The sequence below is a fragment of the Rhinoderma darwinii genome, chromosome 1 (assembly GCF_050947455.1).
Source record: "Rhinoderma darwinii isolate aRhiDar2 chromosome 1, aRhiDar2.hap1, whole genome shotgun sequence".
Classification (NCBI taxonomy): domain Eukaryota; kingdom Metazoa; phylum Chordata; class Amphibia; order Anura; family Rhinodermatidae; genus Rhinoderma; species Rhinoderma darwinii.
In genome coordinates, this window is record NC_134687.1 from 193,654,917 (window position 1) to 193,673,957 (window position 19,041).

Genomic DNA, 19,041 nt, shown 5'->3' on the forward strand with positions numbered 1-19,041 from the left:
GCTATGATTGTGCCTGAAGAACCGCCATATACGGAAGATTGTGGTAACTGGTAGATTTGGATCCCGAAAAAAAAAAAAGTTTGACAAAGCCACTACTTTGTTAGTCACCACATATGTTGGCTTCCTTAATGCCTCAGAGTAGGACATGGGGCAGGTAAGAAAGAGATTGGGAGTGAACTGCTTCCACACTGAAGTGGTGTTTTCACGCCGCCTGTCACACAGACCACTCTTTAGATTAACGATTCCATATATGTAGGCACATGTCGTGTAGACGACTGGCTATTGTAAAAATCAAACGATCACTCCAATTTTAATAAGATTTTTTTTTCTTTATTAGAAAAACTATACAAAACAATGATAATGGGGTTTTTTTCATTTGGCTTCTCAAGATCTTAGGGAATCATTTTTACCAGGTTGGAAAATTTAAGATGAAAAGCATTATTGCAGATATATACTCTTCCACCTATGCAAGGAGTAGAGTCTCTACAGGATTAGAATGAAGAATATGCTGACTAATATAAGTCCGGCCATGATTAATAGAGACTTGGCATAAGCCCAGATAATAGGTGGCAGCACAGAAGAGGCCGTTTTCCCTTCTCACTTTACATATCGTTGTTTTATTTTTGCACTAAAAACTTAATTACAGGATATACAGAATTAAAAATGAAATCATTGCATTGTATTGATCTCACACAGCTAGAAATAAAAGACCACTAGGCCAGGTAGAAACACGTTGCAGTACTTTGCTGCAAGGCCAAACAACGTGCAGCAAAACCGCATTCCTTATACAGCAGTTTTGTGATACGGTTATTGGCCACGCGTTTACCGGTGAAACACATTAAAAACATGAAAATAACCACATTGCAAAACCGCGGCAATTCGTGGGAAAACACGTGCGTTTTTGCCACACGGTTTTTTACTTTGCGACACAATATTGCAACATGTTAGGTCAGACTTGTGGAAGTAACATATATACAGAGGCCCAGGGTTCATGGGCAGAACTGGGCATACATTTGATCAGCTAAAATAAAACATACCTGTAGCCTTCAATGGCCTAAAGCGAATTCTGGAGCTTTGGAGTAATTCTGTCAGACGACCAATTGAGCGTCAGCCTGAGAAATTCCTTTTCTTGATCACACTACTCTAACTACACCAAGACATATATCTACATATAACATAAGTGAGATAAATGAAAAGAATAAAAATTACAAATAAAACAGCAGAAATCATAACATACAAAAAGCAATATATATTATGAGGTCCACATAGGAATGATTTATAACCTTTTTTTGTTTTTATTTGGTACCTTTACAAAAATAGAAACTGAAGTATTTTTATGTATACAATTTGAGTGTAATTTACATTAATATTAAATAAGCCCATTAGAGATAAAGTGCAAGTAGAAGGAGGGAAGCATGGAAACTCAGGCTATGTCTCATACCAAGCTAAAGCCCTCGTAATAGTCTATGGCTTGGGTGAGTCGATTCCTGAGGATTTCTTTGCTGCTGTATTTGGGCAAGTCCAAAAGGTTGTAGCATGTGTGAGCTACAGGCAGGTGGTCCTCCCCACTGGATATAGACTGGATGATTATGTGCAAGCTGGACATGCCGTAGATAGGAATACGGTCACTGCCGGTGAGAAACACTGAAATGACAGCAGTTCATAGCATTCATTAGATGTTGTGCTTTTTTTGACCGAACCAAAATAATAATAATGAAAATAATTTGAGAAGTCATTCTTTTATTGTTTATAGGGTTTTCAGGCTATTGAATTTTGGTCAGCTATTTTTTACTTCCATTAGGCCAGGACTGCACACGCCCAAAACAGCATGTGTGAGACCACAGGATGATATGTTTTATTAAAGGTTATGTACACCTTTTGAAATCCTTTTTTTTTTTTTTTATATATATTTTTTTAATAATCAGTGTGAGTGGTGCGACTTTCAAAATACTTTTTATTAAAAATTATTTTTATTTTTGAGATACAGCTACTTTGTATACTGTATACAGAGCAGCTGTATCTAGCGCTTAAACCTGTATCGGTCAGGTTTGCGGGACTGACGGGTTCAGTGTTAGCAGGTCCTGCGTGTGATCGATCTGCTATTAATCACATGTCGGAGACACCCAGGATCCGCTTTCACTGAACCAGTCAGTCCCGCGGATCTGACAGATTTAGGTCTTTCCGCACGATACAGCTGCTCTGTATAGAGACTACAAAGCAGCTGTATCTCAAGAAGTAAAAATAATTTTTAATAAAAAGTATTTAAAAAGTTATCACACTAATTATTTTAAAAAAAAATATTCAGGGGACTGATGTTATATAATAATACTGGTGCACACATTGTGAAAAGGTTTCCTTACATTCCCTCAATTGATCTCCTGTATTTGAAGCTAAATTTATGCTGCACACCCAGAGCTGCAATACTACATCTGAATAAAGACTAAGAGGAATTGGTGATAGATGCAGCGAAACATGTATTTTCAGGTTATGAGACTGAGGGACCGACACCAATTTTCTGAATTAGGAGACTAGTTCAAAGCTCATCTGTTTACTATACAGACTTAGGGTATGTTCACACGGCGGGGGTCCGTAACGGCTGAAATTACGGGGATGTTTCAGCCTGAAAACATCCCCGTAAATTCAGCCGTACCGGCATGTGCAGGCGCTTGAACGCCGCGTCAATTACGGCCGTAATTAGCGCTGCTATTCATTGGAGTCAATGAATAGCGGCTCCAATTACGGCCAAAGAAGTGACAGGTCACTTCTTTGACGCGGGCGTCTATTTACGCGCCGTCATTTGACAGCGGCGCGTAAATATACGCCTCGTGTGAACAGACAAACGTCTGCCCATTGCTTTCAATGGGCAGATGTTTGTCAGCGCTATTGAGGCGCTATTTTCGGGCGTAATTCGGGGCAAAAACGCCCGAATTACGTCCGTAAATAGGCCGTGTGAACATACCCTTAAAGAGGCTCTGTCACCAGATTTTGCAACCCCTATCTGCTATTGCAGCAGATAGGCGCTGCAATGTAGATTACAGTAACGTTTTTATTTTTAAAAAACGAGCATTTTTGGCCAAGTTATGACCATTTTTGTATTTATGCAAATGAGGCTTGCAAAAGTACAACTGGGCGTGTTTAAAAGTAAAAGTACAACTGGGCGTGTATTATGTGCGTACATCGGGGCGTTTTTACTTCTTTTACTAGCTGGGCGTTCTGACGAGAAGTATCATCCACTTCTCTTCACAACGCCCAGCTTCTGGCAGTGCAGACACAGCGTGTTCTCGAGAGATCACGCTGTGACGTCACTCACAGGTCCTGCATCGTGTCAGACGAGCGAGGACACATCGGCACCAGAGGCTACAGTTGATTCTGCAGCAGCATCAGCGTTTGCGGGTAAGTAGCTACATCGACTTACCTGCAAACGCCGATGCTGCTGCAGAATCAACTGTAGCCTCTGGTGCCGATGTGTCCTCGCTCGTCCGACACGACGCAGGACCTGTGAGTGACGTCACAGCGTGATCTCTCGAGAACACGCTGTGTGTCTGTGCACTGCCAGAAGCTGGGCGTTCTGAAGAGAAGTGGATGATACTTCTCGTCAAAACGCCCAGCTAGTAAAAGAATACACGCCCAGTTGTACTTTTAAACACGCCCAGTTGTACTTTTGCAAGCCTCATTTGCATAAATACAAAAATGGTCATAACTTGGCCAAAAATGCTCGTTTTTAAAAAATAAAAACGTTACTCTTATCTACATTGCAGCGCCGATCTGCTGCAATAGCAGATAGGGGTTGCAAAATCTGGTGACAGAGCCTCCTTAAGTAATTCACACCGTTACTACATGGGAATTCAGGGGTACTGAGAAGGTATGCCCTACGTTTACCGTGCCAATAACCCATCAAGCGGTTTTCTTGCTTACTACATTGCTGGATAAAATCACTAGTGGATAATTATAATATTTCACTTTTATTAGATATACTAGACATTAAAAGATACCGCTACTGCGAAGCGTCCAATTCCACTCAAAAGGTTTCTATGTGGAACAAGGCTAGAACCACTGATCGCTATCACTTATGATCAGTTTTAACCCTTTCAATTGAATGTGCAAAACATAAAAATACACAACAGGAACTTACGTAGAAACCTCTTCTTCTTTTCCAGCGGGAATTCATGGAACGTCTCCCAGAACATCCTTACAGTAGGGTGCACAGCAGAGTATTCACCTTTGTAGACCGCACTCTATAAAAGATCCAAATAAAGTCTTGTTGTTAGTCAGGTATGCTAGCTGCAGTTTTATGAGTAACAACCATAAACAGACAAATTTGATTTGACTGCTCATCTTTATTGTCTACTATAAACAACATAGTTTATGTCCATTGTGCTACATCTTTGGATAGAAATTGTGTTGCCGCCTAATAAACATGGTCATCTTGTGACTGCACTTACCAACATATCCTTAACCCCTTAATGACCAGCCTATTTTAGACCTTAATGACCAGGCTATTTTTTAAGTTTTTCAATCGTCGCATTCCAAGAGCTATAACTTTTTTATTTTTGCGTTGACATAGCTGTATAAGGTCTTGTTTTTTGCGGGACAAGTTGTATTTTCTAATAGCACCATTTTGAGGTACATATTATTTATTGATTAACTTTTATTAACTTTTTTTGGGGGGGGATAGAAAAAAATCTGAAATTTTGCCTAAATCTACGCCGTTTACCGTGTGATATAAATAACACAATAACTTTATTCAGCGGGTTGTTACGATTGCAACGATACCAAATTTGTATAGTTTTTTTTATGTTTTACTACTTTTACACAGTAAAAACCCTCTTTTTTCAAAATTATTTGCTTTTGTGTCTCCATATTTGAAGAGCCGTAACGTTTTTATTTTTTCGCCGATGCGGTTGTATGAGGGCTTTTTTTTTTTGCGGGAAGACTTGTCGTTTTTATTGGTACCATTTTGGAGTAGATGCGACTTTTTGATCACTTTTTAATCACATTTTTTTCAAGTCAGGATTCACAGAAAACAGCAATTTTTCCGTAGTTTTTTAATTTAATTTTTTACGGCGTTCACCGTGCAGGTTAAGTAATGTAATAGCTTTATAGTCGGGGTCGTTACGGACGCGGCGATACCAAATATGTGTAACTTTTTAACTTTATTTGGGTTTTTAATAGTGAAGCAGTTTGTAAGGGGAAAAAGTGGGTTTTTCATTATTTTTTTTAATTTAACTTTAATAAACTTTTTTTTCACTTTTTTACTAGTCCCACTAGGGGACTTCACTATGCGATCCTCCGATCGCTATTATAATACACTGCAATACTTCTGTATTGCAGTGTATTACTGCCTGTCCGTTTAAAACGGACAGGCATCTGCTAGGTCATGCCTGCGGCATGATCTAGCAGGCATTCATTACAGGCAGACCTGGGGGCCTTTATTAGGCCCCCGGCTGCCATCGGAGACACAGACACTCGGCGATCTTATCGCCGGGTGTCAGTGGGATGAGAGGGAGCTCTCTTCCTCTCTCCAAAACCACTCCGATGCGGTGCTCGCTATTGAGCACCGCATCTGAGGGGTTAAACGGGTGAGATCGATACTAATATCGATCTCACCCGGCAGAGCAGGGACGCTCCCAGCCCTCAGCTGCCTCTAGCAGGTGAGAGCAGGGAGATCTGACAGCTCCCTGCTCTGTAAACGTATTCCGATGCCGCAACGTAAAAAGTCTATGGCATCGCAATAAGGCCCGTTAGTGACCAACGTAAAAAGACTATGGGCCGGTCACTAACGGTTTAAATTAACCTATTTGTTTTGAAATCTGGACATGTGGTCTGTCTACATCATCATTCCTGTCTCAGTCCTCACCTCTTCCAGCTCCTGCCAGTTATAGTTACTACTGCCAACAACCATGGCTCTGAGCTCAGATGGCTGAAAGAGCTCCAACACTTTCCCACCACAAACTTTTAGAAATCCTGTGGAGAATGCTTCATACCATTCGTGTACTGACTGGTTGAAGACATAGTCAACGTAAGCATCGACGAATTCTTTCCTACAAGTTTAAAAGTTAAATATTATATAGAAATAAAAACATACAGTCATTCCATAAATACCATCTTATATCTAAAAAGTCTTCTCTGTGGTTCACTTTACTCTGCCCTCCAACTGATCTTGTTAAATATTTTAACATCCAACCCCTATATTTACCTGATAGCAAAGGGTTTCCTACAGGCATACAGATGTGTCCTTCCTAACCTTTCCCCATAGCTCAACATATCCTGAGAGGTTTGGCGCGAGATGACCAGCTTGGAAAAAAAACATGATTTTGCGATACGGTCACACGACGTCTGTGCTATATGTGTATATATGAGGCCACCCAGTGGTTGTGATGTCAACTGCAGCCTGTCATGGGTTTTGCTAGCATGTTGCGATATTATATTTAAGTAGTTTCAAGATAAATTGGGAGTCCTTAACCAAACTCAAGCATAGGTAAGGATGGACAAATCTGTAACAATGAAATGTACTATGGGTAATTTGTGGATGCATCTTGAACAATCCAGAGTATACCTATGAAAACATGTCGTGTGACCTGGCTGGGTCTCTTCCAATGTTAGGAAACAGACGCAGCCACATGTGGTGGCTTCTTCAATGGTCATCAAAACCACTAAACTATTAACAAATATTTCTGGATCTATAGAGTCTTTCAACGACCACCAGGGGAAAGTATTTTCCTTCAAAGTATTTGTCAGCTCTTCCCAATCTATTCCAACAGATTGCAGTTCACTATAAGCACAACTAGGATCCTTAAAGTTGCCTGCACAAACCTATGCTCCCTTATTGGCTGGATTGCCAAGATTTATGTTGGACTTGGCAAGTAGTAAAAAAACATCCTGATAAAAGCTATTTTTGACATAGATTTGCTCATTTTGAATTGGAATGTGATCAGTAATTGTGTTTTCTGGGGACCACTACATCTAAAGTGTGGTAAGACCAAGCACAGGACAGAAGACACACCTGTTCTCTTTATTCACAGTTATCTGGTCTCCTCCGGGCACCAAGGGTTTCATTTCAGTCAGCCCATAACTTTCCCTACAGATCTGCAAACACAGACATTTACTGACTTACAAGGAGACTTCCAAGAACATGTTAGTCAACAGTGACATTGACACAGTAGTTTATTAGAACTGAAAATACTTATAGTAAAGATGTAATAAGAGTAGTCTTTGTTCATTTCAAACCTTTTTACGGACTCTGCATTCAGCCTCTGCCCTATATGAAATAGCTGCTACCAAGAAAACTTTTCTTTTAGCTTCATGGCAAACATTAACACAACGTGACATATACTACATGGCCAAAAGTGTGCTGGCACCCCATCACCAAATTCAGTTGATCCCGCCTTTGCTCTTATAACGGTCACCAACCACACTTTTAGGAAGGGAAGAAAATACATTTTGGAACATGGCTGGAGAAAAGGGTGTCCATGCAGCAGAAAAAGCGTTAGTGAGGTCAAAACTCACTGGCCTGAAAAAGTATCCGAAAGGTGTTTGATGTGAAAGATCCTGATCTGCCTTTCCTATTGCCACAAATTTAGAAGCAGACAATTCTCTATGTTATAGCATTAAGATTTTGCTTCACTGAAAAGTCCAGCCCATCAAAAACAGCTCCCGGCAATCGTTCCTCACAATTGACACTATGCATTCGATGGGGAGGATTCTCCTGGCATGTCAGACCGCCACACAGCTAATAGGGTTTTCCCACTATTACCAGTGATGTCGCTATGATGTGCCAGCATCTGCAGCGCTAGTTTATACTTGAATAGAGCGGTGTTGTAAGGTGGCCAGGAGCACATAGGGAAAATGCAGAAGGGGCTTCTGCTCCTTAGTTTTCAGAATCAGATGGGGTCCCAGAGGCCAGACCCCAACTAATCTTAAGGTCATGGCATATTCCAGCGATATGCCATAACATTATGGGAACACCCCTATAAGAATGGCTCACCACACCTGAGAGTGCATTCACATTGCTCCAGCAGACTTGGGCATTGTGTATGATGATCTCTGAGTTATGTGCGCCTGCTTGGCCATGGAAATCCATTCAATTATAGTGCCACGTTGAAAAATCACTGAGCTCTTCAGTGTAACCCATCCTACTGTTAATGCGTCTCTAATAAAACTGCATGACTAATGCTAGAATTTTATGCTGGAATGGACGAAACCTAGGACTGGGCAATTTATCGAAAAAAAAAACAACAAAAAAACCAAAAGAGCACGTCATCTTGCGCATTTCAGTTTGTTCAAATTATTTTTGTCCAGTTTAAACTAGATCTGTATCTTCAGGACGCACATACATCGGAAACCAATGGTAGAGAAGTGTCTCGCAAGGTCCACGCTCTACCATTCTATATGTATCATCAGATGTGAGGCAGTGTCGTCATCGCGCCCTCTGCGCTGAGCTGCACAGACCAGAGGAGAAGGAGAATCTCCACTCGTCATTGGAATGGAGTATGTCGATCATTATTTTTATTAGCCACTATTTGGTGGGGGCAGCTATGTGGGCATTATACTGTGTGCAGGGCAATATACTGTGTGGGGGGAAGTGTCAGGGTGTATATTATATACAGTAGGCTTGGGATATTTATTCAATGGCGTAGCATGCAGATAGGGACATGGCATGCAAAAAGGGGTGTGGTTTAAATAATCGTTCATTAATCGTAATCAGGGTTACATCTTCAATTAATTGTGATTTTGGTCATAACCGCCCAGCCCTAACGAAAACACTAATTAGAAGAGACGTCCATGTACTTATGGCCACGTAGTGTATATTAAGGTCTGTCAAAAAACATAGGAATATAAAAGTAGTATTACAACGGTAAATGACATTAATATCTCTAATATCCAGCCTATCAGATTAAAAATACAAGGCATCTGAGCTTGTAACATGAACCCATCACATGACAGCGATGCAGATATATGGTGGGGGCTCTACAATCTAGTGTCACCTTACTGTGAAATTAAGGCAGAACATGTCCTCAACATCTTCTCCAGGGTAATCTAAGAGTTCTTGAAGGCTCCTAGAGGTTAAAAAAAAATACATAAAATTATTAGTCCCACAAACATTATGTATATAAATTTTGATGTGGGTTACCAAAACGGATTTACTTGGCATAGCCCATTAAATCATTTCCTTTTAAGACCTTCATTATCTACACCTCTGTTCACAATGGCGTCACGGTCCATGCGAAGTGGACCCGTCACAGCATTTGTGACTCCTATATAAATCGGAAGCCATCACGCTAGTGTGAACAGTGCCTAACTCTTACTAAGTTCTGCATGCTTTCATTTTGCAAATACTTATAGCTGAAAGTTGTCTGTTTTCAAATGAAGGTTTGTACATTGCAAGTATTTATTCCTGTGAAAGCATTCTGCAGGATTCACCCGACCTGTGAGTAGTTGGCCAAGCGAGCCTGTAGAGGGCATTGTTTCATTTACAAAAAGTCAAAAAAGAAAGCATGGCATAGACCGGAGCAAAGGAACATGTGTCCATGTAGATTTTAGTGAAAATCTGGAGAATGAAATTAGAACAAGCGTTTATTTAAGAGACCAATAGATAATGACGTCCACACATGAAATGTGCACAACACAGTCTTTATTTTGAAAGTGGGGTCAGGTTAGAATGAGAAAAATACCAGAGGAAACCCACACAAACGCATATAGAATGTATGTAAATATGAACAGATTTGATGCACGCACCTTCCTTCTGTAGGTGACAGCTCCTTAAGATCTTCCAAAGTGGCTGGCACATTCAGAAGCTTCTTATATAGCACCAAAGGGAAATGGAGGTCGACCACTGTAAAGTTATAGATGGCTAAACCACACATAATGCCAATCAGATGGAACCAGTTGTGCTCTACAAAACACTAAAGAACATAACAGCTTAGTAAATACCTATAGATAAAAAAAAATACATGTTCACGACTTTATCATTTAGAAAGTTATACTCATATACTTGCTTAACTAAATGTCAATTCTATGTGATCCGGTCTTTAGCCTGACAAGTAACGCCCATCACCGCAGAAGGTGCAGAGCTGAATGTTTTTGCATCTTTGTTTTAGCGATGGTTGCTGTCTCAGTACCCGGACCCCCACCCATCAAAACTTCTGAAATGTCTCTATGACATACCTAATGTTTTGTGAAAGTGCAGATACTGTACTCATTATCTAAAATAAATTGTAAAGTTGTAAAGATTGCAGAATTTTCATGTATTATGGATCTGGGTTGAAAAACCTACCCCATCACCCCTAACACAAAAAAAATTAATTAAAAATCTGATTTATTCTTCAATGCATAGGATTTAGGTCTAATACCGTGTACTGTTTTGTCACTTACAATATCGGAGAACCAGATCAAGTTGGAATCAGGATAGACAGTGAACATCCCATAGATGGGGTTCAGAAGTTCTTTAAGAAGCAAGAGAAAGAATTCTTTAGTGACTCCACCGTCATCCACAGCCTCTTCCCCATCGAATATCACCTGAAAAAAGGAATGTAATAATTTGTTTTCATTTCAGAAAATATGAGCAAGGTCTCTCAGTCAGTACAAACTCACTACATTCTGTATAGGAATAGGACAAGCATTTAATTGGGGCTCACAGCAGTTACAAAACGGAGACCTTGATAAGTTTCAAGCTACCTGGACTCAATGGGACCAATAGCTACTCCGGCTCATCTAGAATGCCCGCTGCTACGCTTTCTTTTCGTTACTGCCACCGTGCAAGGCTTTTCTCTTGTATTTTATTATATGCTCCCTTACCAATGTTTACTCTCTTACTTCATGTGCTGTTGCTTATGTGTAGAGCAGATGTACTCATGCCTTACTCATTCCAAATGGCGTAAAATGAAATAAGTAAACTTTTAGAATAAGATATATCTGTATACATTGTGTACATCTCTGAATGGTGCCAATGTGGTTGGGGTGCTGTAAAGTTTGAAAATCAGCTTACAGACACCATGATGTGACACGGTTAAAACGTCTCTATGGTATGTCCAAAACATACGTTTTTGGATAAATTCCTCTTTTTAAGGGGTTAAATAATTCACAATAGATACTGTACATAAGAAAAACATCCAAATGTGTGATCAAGCATAATGGAATATCTATGTTCACACAGGGCGGATACGCCGAAAAACCGTACCAAATTGTAATGCAGTTTTTCGGCCGGAATGTCCGCTGCAGAAAACTGCACGTTAAAAAACACCCCACATACTTAACCTCTGATGTCCTGCAGACCGGCCTCCTGGGGTGACAATCACATGTGACCACTGCAGCCTGGGATGACAATCACATGTGACCGCTGCAGCCTGGGATGACAATCACATGTGACCGCTGCAGCCTGTGACTGAATGTAGCGGTCACATGGGATTAAACGTCAGCCCTGGACGTAGAATTCCGGGTAAATATAAGACTTTTTTTTCAGAGTTGTGTTTTTTTGCAGCGGAATCGCAGCTTTTCTGCTGCAAAAAACGCAATATCTGCTATTTGTAGTGTGTTTTACCTCCCCATTGAATTAAATGGGGAAAACCTGCAACACAAATGGACATGCTGTGTATTAAAAAAACGCACCGCAGGTCAATTTCTGAGCGCTTTTTCCGCTCAGTATTTATGCAGCGTGTGAATGAATTTATTGAAATCTCATCCACTTTGCTGCTACTGTATTATGCTGCGGATTTTCCGCAATGAAAACCTATGCGGAAAATCTGCAGTATTTACGCTATGTGTGAACTTACCCTTAAAGGGATATTCCAGTCTTAGTAAGTGATGGCTCATCGCTAGAATATGCCATCACTTGTTGATTAGCGGGGGTCTAACGGCAGACACCCCCAGCCCCAGCGATCACAAGAGCAAAGGTGCCGAGACCCCTTTGGCATTTTCTCTGCTCTGCGCCAGTCCTGTGCAGGTGCTCTGCTGAGAACTGCATCCACCCCCAAGAAAGTGACGTTGTGTAGTGAAAAATCAGAAGGAGCGGCTTATCTCGAAACAAACCCCTTAATTTTAGCAATTCGACCCCAACCTAACAACAATCAAGGACATATCCCATGCAATATGCGGTCACTTGCAAGGACTAAAAAACCCATTCAAAGTGTGTACAGGCTTCCAAGCGCTAGAATCTGATTAACTGTGTATGTGACGTCAAATCCTACCCCACATAGATCTTCAATAATTCTCACTTCCAGCTTGGCATACCTTAAGAGGCTTTTTCAAGTCTATATCAGAGTGAATACTGAGCTCTCTCAAAGCATCAGACACCAGGCTTGTTCTCCTCACGTGCAGGACCAGGTAAGGATTTTTGGCCAGCATAGGATCCAGAGACAGTAGCATGAAGACATTTTGCAGGTTAGCTCCATTTATTGCCACCTATGTGCACAAAGAAAGACACACTTGGGTACGCTGGGAGAGATTTATCAAACCTAGTTCAAGGGAAAGGTAGAGAAATTATCCCTGGTATCCAATCAAGTAGCTGCTTTTTTTTTTTTTTAAGTGAGAGACTCTTTAACCCAGGCCAGTGTGTGCAGATTTCTATTAAGTGTTTAAAGCCGGATTAATTATTGATTCAATATAACAGATAATAGCAATTGTGTACCTAGCATGTAACCAAATGAACAAACCTGGCCTAGTCAGAATGCTGTACTAAGTAAACATGGTTTTTCTATTGCACAGTAAATTGGTCCATTATATACCTGCATCTGTAGCTCGGCGTCTGTTTGTAACATTTTGGTCTTGGCTTGAGCATCAAACACAAAAGGGTAAGAGCAGAGCGTCACTGAATCCTAAAGACAGAATAAACAGAAAGGAACAAACCCCTTATCACTGGTTTATGTGTAAAATACATAGTACAACAGGCAGATTTACAATTAGTACTCATATCAGCAAAGCGCATATAAGGGGCTTGTACTAGTTGAAGGCTGGGGCTAAAACTAGTCGCTTGTTTTGTAGTGAGATAAATACGGTGTGTAAAGCCCTAGCCTAATGCATTTCTATGGACAGTGATTTTTTTGGTAGCCCCACCCTTACAATACAGCAAACTTAAATGGCTTAGGCTCTGCTCACACTTGTGTTCTTTTCCCTCAGGTTTCTGTTTTTTTTGACAGACAGAATAGTAACAAATGCTGCGATAATCTATCCAGTAAAAAAATAAATAAAAAGAACCTGGCTGACACATTATAAGCCAATGGAGGCAAAAAAAGTATCACAACAGATTCAAACAAATCATAACGGATCTGTAATGTCTATTATGGATCCTGTAAAAACGTAACGAAGAGTGAGAACAGTCTTACCAGGACAATGTCAACAGAATCTGCGTTCATTTCATGGAAAAAATGGGAATGGCAAAATTCTAAACTTAAACTTAAAAGCAGCAGAATGTTAATGACAGTACATACGTTTTCATGATGCTAGTTTCCTAAACATTGTTAAATCAAGTAAATACAGTAAAATTCCTTTAATCCGGCATTGATGGGATTATGAGATGTTCTGGACTATTGGACCGTCATAGAAAAGTACATGAAACACAAATCTGCTGTTTATTGATGATAACCTTTTTTAACCCAAGCAATTTCCCATTTAGTTATCTCTTCTCAGTCTTTTGCTTATACACCTTTTAAAACGACACATTATATTGCAGCTCTGTCCTAAAACAAGTGCTGAATTTATCAGACTTCTGAATTATTGGATGCCTGATTAAACAAATTTTACCGTAAATCATTTTCTTGGTAAAAATACTAATAGAAGTACTGATACGGCTAAATTATACTCTTTCGATTTTATGTACCGTATTATTAGGACTATAAGACGCAGTTTTTAGCAAGAATAAATCTTGCTAAAAAGTCCCTGCGTCTTATAGTCGGCAGTCAGGGGACCCAGCAGTGCCGGGCCCCCTGACCGCTCCTTATTTAACCCCTTCCCGACCCATGATGTGCCGGAAAATCATGGAGCGGGGAGGGGATGATGTATGTATAATACACTGCAGGTGTCAGCTTCTGACACACTGCACTAACGGCTAGAAACAGTGATGGCGCTGTTCCTGGCCATTTAACTAGCTAAATGCCGCAGTCAATAGCGACCGGGGCATTTATAGGGGTTTTCCCATGAATGACATTTATGACATATCCACAGGATCTCTAGATCGGGGCCCCCTAAACATCGTTCTATCTTACCCGGCACTTCCTGCTTACATGGTCAAGTTACGGAAACAGCGTAACTCGCTGAGCTACGCAGTTTCCGTAACTCCCATAGAACTGAATAGTAGTTACGGAAACAGCGTAGCATGCTATGATGCTTTTGTAACTGCCATTCACTACTATGGGAGTTACAGAAACAGCGTAGCTCAGCGAGTTACGCTGTTTCCGTAACTCATCCATGTATTGCAGTGTATTGTACCAGCGATCTAATGATCGCTGGTTCAAGTCCCCTAGAGGAACTAATAAAATGTGTTAAAGAAAAAAAAAGTTAGATACATTTTCAGGAGTCGAAAAAAAATGTAAAAGTAAAACAAAAAAAAACCTTTTCACTTTTTTCCCCAAGCACAATGTAAAAATAAAAAAATGTGGTATCGCTGCATCCGTAAAAGTCTGAAACTATTACAATATAGCATTATTTGACCCACACAGTGAACGGTTTAAAAAAAAAAAAAATTTAAACCCCAGAATAGTTGTCTTTTGGTCACCATAGCGCTAAAAAAATGAAATAAAAAGTGACCAAAAAAAATCGTTATGTACCAAAAAAATGGTGCTAATAAAAACTACAACTCGTCCCGCAAAAACTAAGCCCTCACACCGCTCAAATGATGGAAAAATATAACTTAGGGCTTTCAGAATGTGGTGAAACTGAACAAACTATTTTTTTTGTTAACCAATAGTTTTTTCTTTGTAAAATATGACATTTTTTCCTATTTTCTGTTGTCTAAAACCTGGGTGCGTCTTATAGTCCGAAAAATACGGTAAATTGAAGCCTCCTTAAACCTTTCATAAAAACAAACAGAAAATTATACAAGAGAAAAGAAAAATGAATTAATCACACACACACACACACACACATTATATAAAATGAAAAAATATAAAAACAAAAAATAATAATTACCTGCATAATTGAAGGACGAACTTTCTACAAAAAGAGAAAGCAGAAAACGCTAATGTCATTTCTTTTCCTATAGATTTATGTATATTTTATATATTTAATTTTGGAATGTGAAGGAACAAAGTGATTTGGGATCATCTAAAGCAAATGACGCATGGATAGATTAGTCAATATGCAGAATACACGGACTGATCATGACATACGTTGGTATGATAAAACAAGAATATATCAGCCGGATGCTGGTCCATAGTAATATTAAATGTGATCAACCATCCTATATGACCTGCCTGCTAAAACACCGTCCATGCATTATCGGCACAGAATCATTCAACAACTACTAACCGTCACGGTTACAGATTTTAGATGTACTTGTAATGTGACCATCAAATGACCAAGGCCAAGTTCACACTTAAAGAGGCTCTGTCACCAGATTTTGCAACCCCTATCTGCTATTGCAGCAGATAGTTACAGTAACGTTTTTATTTTAAAAAAACGAGCATTTTTGGCCAAGTTATGACCATTTTTGTAGTTATGCAAATGAGGCCTGCAAAAGTCCAAGTGGGCGTGTTTAAAAGTAAAAGTCCAAGTGGGCGTGTATTATGTGTGTACATCGGGGCGTTTTTAATACTTTCACTAGCTGGGCGCTCTGATGAGAAGTAACATCCTCTTCTCTTCAGAACGCCCAGCTTGTGACAGTGCAGATCTGTGACGTCACTCACAGGTCCTGCATCGTGACGGCCACATCGGCACCAGAGGCTACAGTTGATTCTGCAGCAGCATCAGCGTTTGCAGGTAAGTCGATCTTCACTTCTCTTCACAGCGCCCAGCTAGTAAAAGTATTAAAAACGCCCCGATGTACGCACCTAATACACGCCCACTTGGACTTTTACTTTTAAACACACCCACTTGGACTTTTGCAAGCCTCATTTGCATAATTACAAAAATGGTCATAACTTGGCCAAAAATGCTCGTTTTTTAAAAATAAAAACGTTACTGTAATCTACATTGCAGCGCCTATCTGCTGCAATAGCAGATAGGGGTTGCAAAATCTGGTGACAGAGCCTCTTTAAGTGAAAAAACCAAACCTGACCTATTCTTTGATGGTACCAATTTATATATTTTCTGTGTGTTTTTCTGTGTTCAAAAGGTAAACGTATCGTTTAAAAGTTAAATAGGCCAAAAATGGTCACACATACCAGTCCTGCCTGGTTGAGAAACCACATGAGATAATCTTCTTGTATGTCCACCAAGCTGGATATCTCAGGAATATAGAATTTAACATGCTCCACATGCTGGACCTTCACATTCACCTAGGGTTAAATAAAACCATTACAATTTAGAAAAATAAGACGTTGTACCGTGGCCATGAATTTGACTGGTAGATTATGTATATGAAAATCTTGTAAATGTGAGGTATAACACCATTATAGATAGAGATCCAGGTGACATATCTATATTTGGACCTTCTCACACCGGATAGGCAACATCCACAATGTTACAGTGAGGTATGCATTACATCAATAATTCCTCTGTACTCCATCAGGTATTGTATATTCACCTTGTGCAGCTTTTCCAGGAGTCGGAGAGCAGCAGTGATGTAGCTGGTAAACAGCACCGGGATCAGCAAGTTCTTGCGTCCATTTAGCAGATATATCACTGCTCCTTTATACAGGTCAATTAATTTGAAGAAGTAGTTTGGGCAGATCCGAGACCACCAATTATCTGAAGAAAAAATATTTTATTGACATAGGTCTTTACAGTGGACAATGAGGACATAACTTGCAATAATTATTAGAACTGGAAAACCCTGGACATATAGTGTACAGTAAGATACAGTATTTTATGTTTCTATCATTTTACCTAGCACTTTGCTTGGATTGGTGTCCAGCCGTAAAATAGCCATGGCTAGCGGGAGAGTCAGCGTTATATAGTACTTGGAGTCCTGGAGCAGAGGGAATTCTGGGAGAATGAGGTAAATCCGCATTGCTTCTACATCTGGGGGAGAGCTTGGCAACTGCGGTATCAGAAAACTTTCGAAGCTCTTAAGGATCTGACAAAAGAAAAAAAAAAGTTTCCTTCATCTTATTACAGTTTAAAAGATTTAAAAACAACAACGGTAATTTCAGCCTCCGTCTACAGTGTAATTCTTGCCATCATGAATAACGAAACCTTGAGGCGGGATTCACATGACAGGGTCCCGCCCGAGCCCGAGTGCCGGCCGGTAAAATCGGCCATTCTGCCCGGCCGGTTTGCATCCGTGCCGGGCCGGGCAGATCTGGACAGTGACATCAGCGGCAACTCCTGAAGGGGAATCCCCATGTGTTCGGGGATTCCGCTTCAGGAGTTTCCCCTGATGTCACTGCCCAGATATGGACAGAGACATCAAGCGCTCTGTCCAGGACCGGAATCCCCGAAAACACGGGGATTCCGCTCCTTCAAGGAGCTAAAGTGCGGCTAGCACATAGCAGAGCGGGGAGATACCTCCCTGCTCTGCTATAGAGGCGTCGCTGCAGTAGTAGCAGCCGCAGCAGCTGCTAGCGGCGCCATCGAAGGTGTCGCCGGGCCAGGGCGCTTTTAAAACAAGCAGGGGAAGGGAGCCAGCGCAGCGCTCCCTTCCACCTGCTGTACACCCCGGCCCTGCCACACAGTGTACAGCGATGCCATTCGTCAGAATGGCATCAACTCCTCCTCCTCACATGCACTCTGCGCTGTGAGGAGGAGATCGAGCGCAAGCGCCGGAAAACCCGGCCATCACTCGGGACACATCCCGGTGATGGCCGTGTATTACCCGGCCCCATAGACTTCTATGGGAGCCGGGCGGCCGGGTACCCGGGCGAAGATAGAGCATGTCCTATTTTTTGACGGACGGTTTTCCCGGCCGTCAAAAAATCGGTCGTGTGAATAGCCCCATTAGGGGTCTATTATTCCTAATGCAGCCGGGTGTCGACCGATTTATGAACGGCCGGCACCCGGCCGGGAAACCCTGCCGTGTGAATGAGGCCTTAGGGGTCTATTATTCCTAATGCAGCCGGGTGCCGGCCGATTTATGAACGGCAGGCACCCGGCCGGGAAACCCTGTCGTGGGAATGAGGCCTTACAGACTAAAGTCAATGGAGTCTGTCATGGTTCGCTGGTATCAGTTTAGAAACGGATCTGCCATAGATGTCCATGGTTATAAATGGAAGCCATGATACTAGTATGAACAGAGCCTAAGGAGAGAGGTCAGTGGACACACATAGCAAATGCTTGTTTTTCTTTTAAAAAAATAGTTCTGCAATAATTCTAATAGTCAGCAATAAACTCTAGATTTCAGTTTGTTTGTTTTTTACAACAAATAGCTCTGTAAAACATAAATTCTATTTTAAATTATCTGATCTGTCATTGGGACACCTGAGAATGCAGCAGGATAGGGGTCCATGAGCTAGAACCCTAACCCGACAGACAGGACAAAGATTCCTATGGCGCTGCAGGTCCCTCTGCCCTGGCAATGGGTGGTTAACCCCTTAAGGACATGGACTAGTTGGCACGTTCAGGACGCAGCCCCATTTTTCAAATCTGACGAGTCACTTTATGTGGTAATAACTTTGGAACGCTTTTACCTATCCAAGCGATTCTGAGATTGTTTTCTTGTGACACATTATACTTTAAGTTAGTGGTAAAATTTTGTCGATACAGTCAGTATTTTATTGTGAAAGACACCAAAGTTTTGCAAAAAAAAAAAAGCAAAAATTTGCATGTTTCTAAATGTAAATGTATCTGCTTGTGAGACAGATGGTAATACCACACAAAATAAATGCTAATTAACATCCCCATATGTCTACTTTAGATTGGCATCGTTCTTTGAACATCCTTTTATTTTTCTAGGACGTTACAAGGCTTAGAACTTTAGCAGAAATTTCTCACATTTTCAAGAAAATCTCAAAATGC

At 40.8% G+C, this 19,041-nt stretch overlaps 1 protein-coding gene across 5 annotated transcripts in view; it reads right to left on the minus strand.

The window, feature by feature from the left end:
* Positions 1-308: 308 nt before the first annotated feature.
* Positions 309-19,041, minus strand: part of HERC3 (HECT and RLD domain containing E3 ubiquitin protein ligase 3) — a 94,098-nt gene continuing 75,365 nt past the window's right edge. For all 5 annotated transcript variants that reach the window (XM_075860679.1, XM_075860678.1, XM_075860677.1 and 2 more), the window contains 13 exons: positions 16,975-17,164; positions 16,673-16,836; positions 16,311-16,424; positions 15,118-15,141; positions 12,720-12,809; positions 12,226-12,396; positions 10,372-10,515; positions 9,736-9,902; positions 8,990-9,056; positions 7,004-7,086; positions 5,858-6,041; positions 4,133-4,235; positions 309-1,644 (listed from right to left, as the gene is read on the minus strand). In XM_075860679.1, coding sequence (XP_075716794.1) covers positions 1,436-1,644; positions 4,133-4,235; positions 5,858-6,041; positions 7,004-7,086; positions 8,990-9,056; positions 9,736-9,902; positions 10,372-10,515; positions 12,226-12,396; positions 12,720-12,809; positions 15,118-15,141; positions 16,311-16,424; positions 16,673-16,836; positions 16,975-17,164 — 1,710 coding nt within the window. In that variant the 3' untranslated portion in view covers positions 309-1,435. The remainder of the gene's footprint in view (positions 1,645-4,132; positions 4,236-5,857; positions 6,042-7,003; positions 7,087-8,989; positions 9,057-9,735; positions 9,903-10,371; positions 10,516-12,225; positions 12,397-12,719; positions 12,810-15,117; positions 15,142-16,310; positions 16,425-16,672; positions 16,837-16,974; positions 17,165-19,041) is intronic.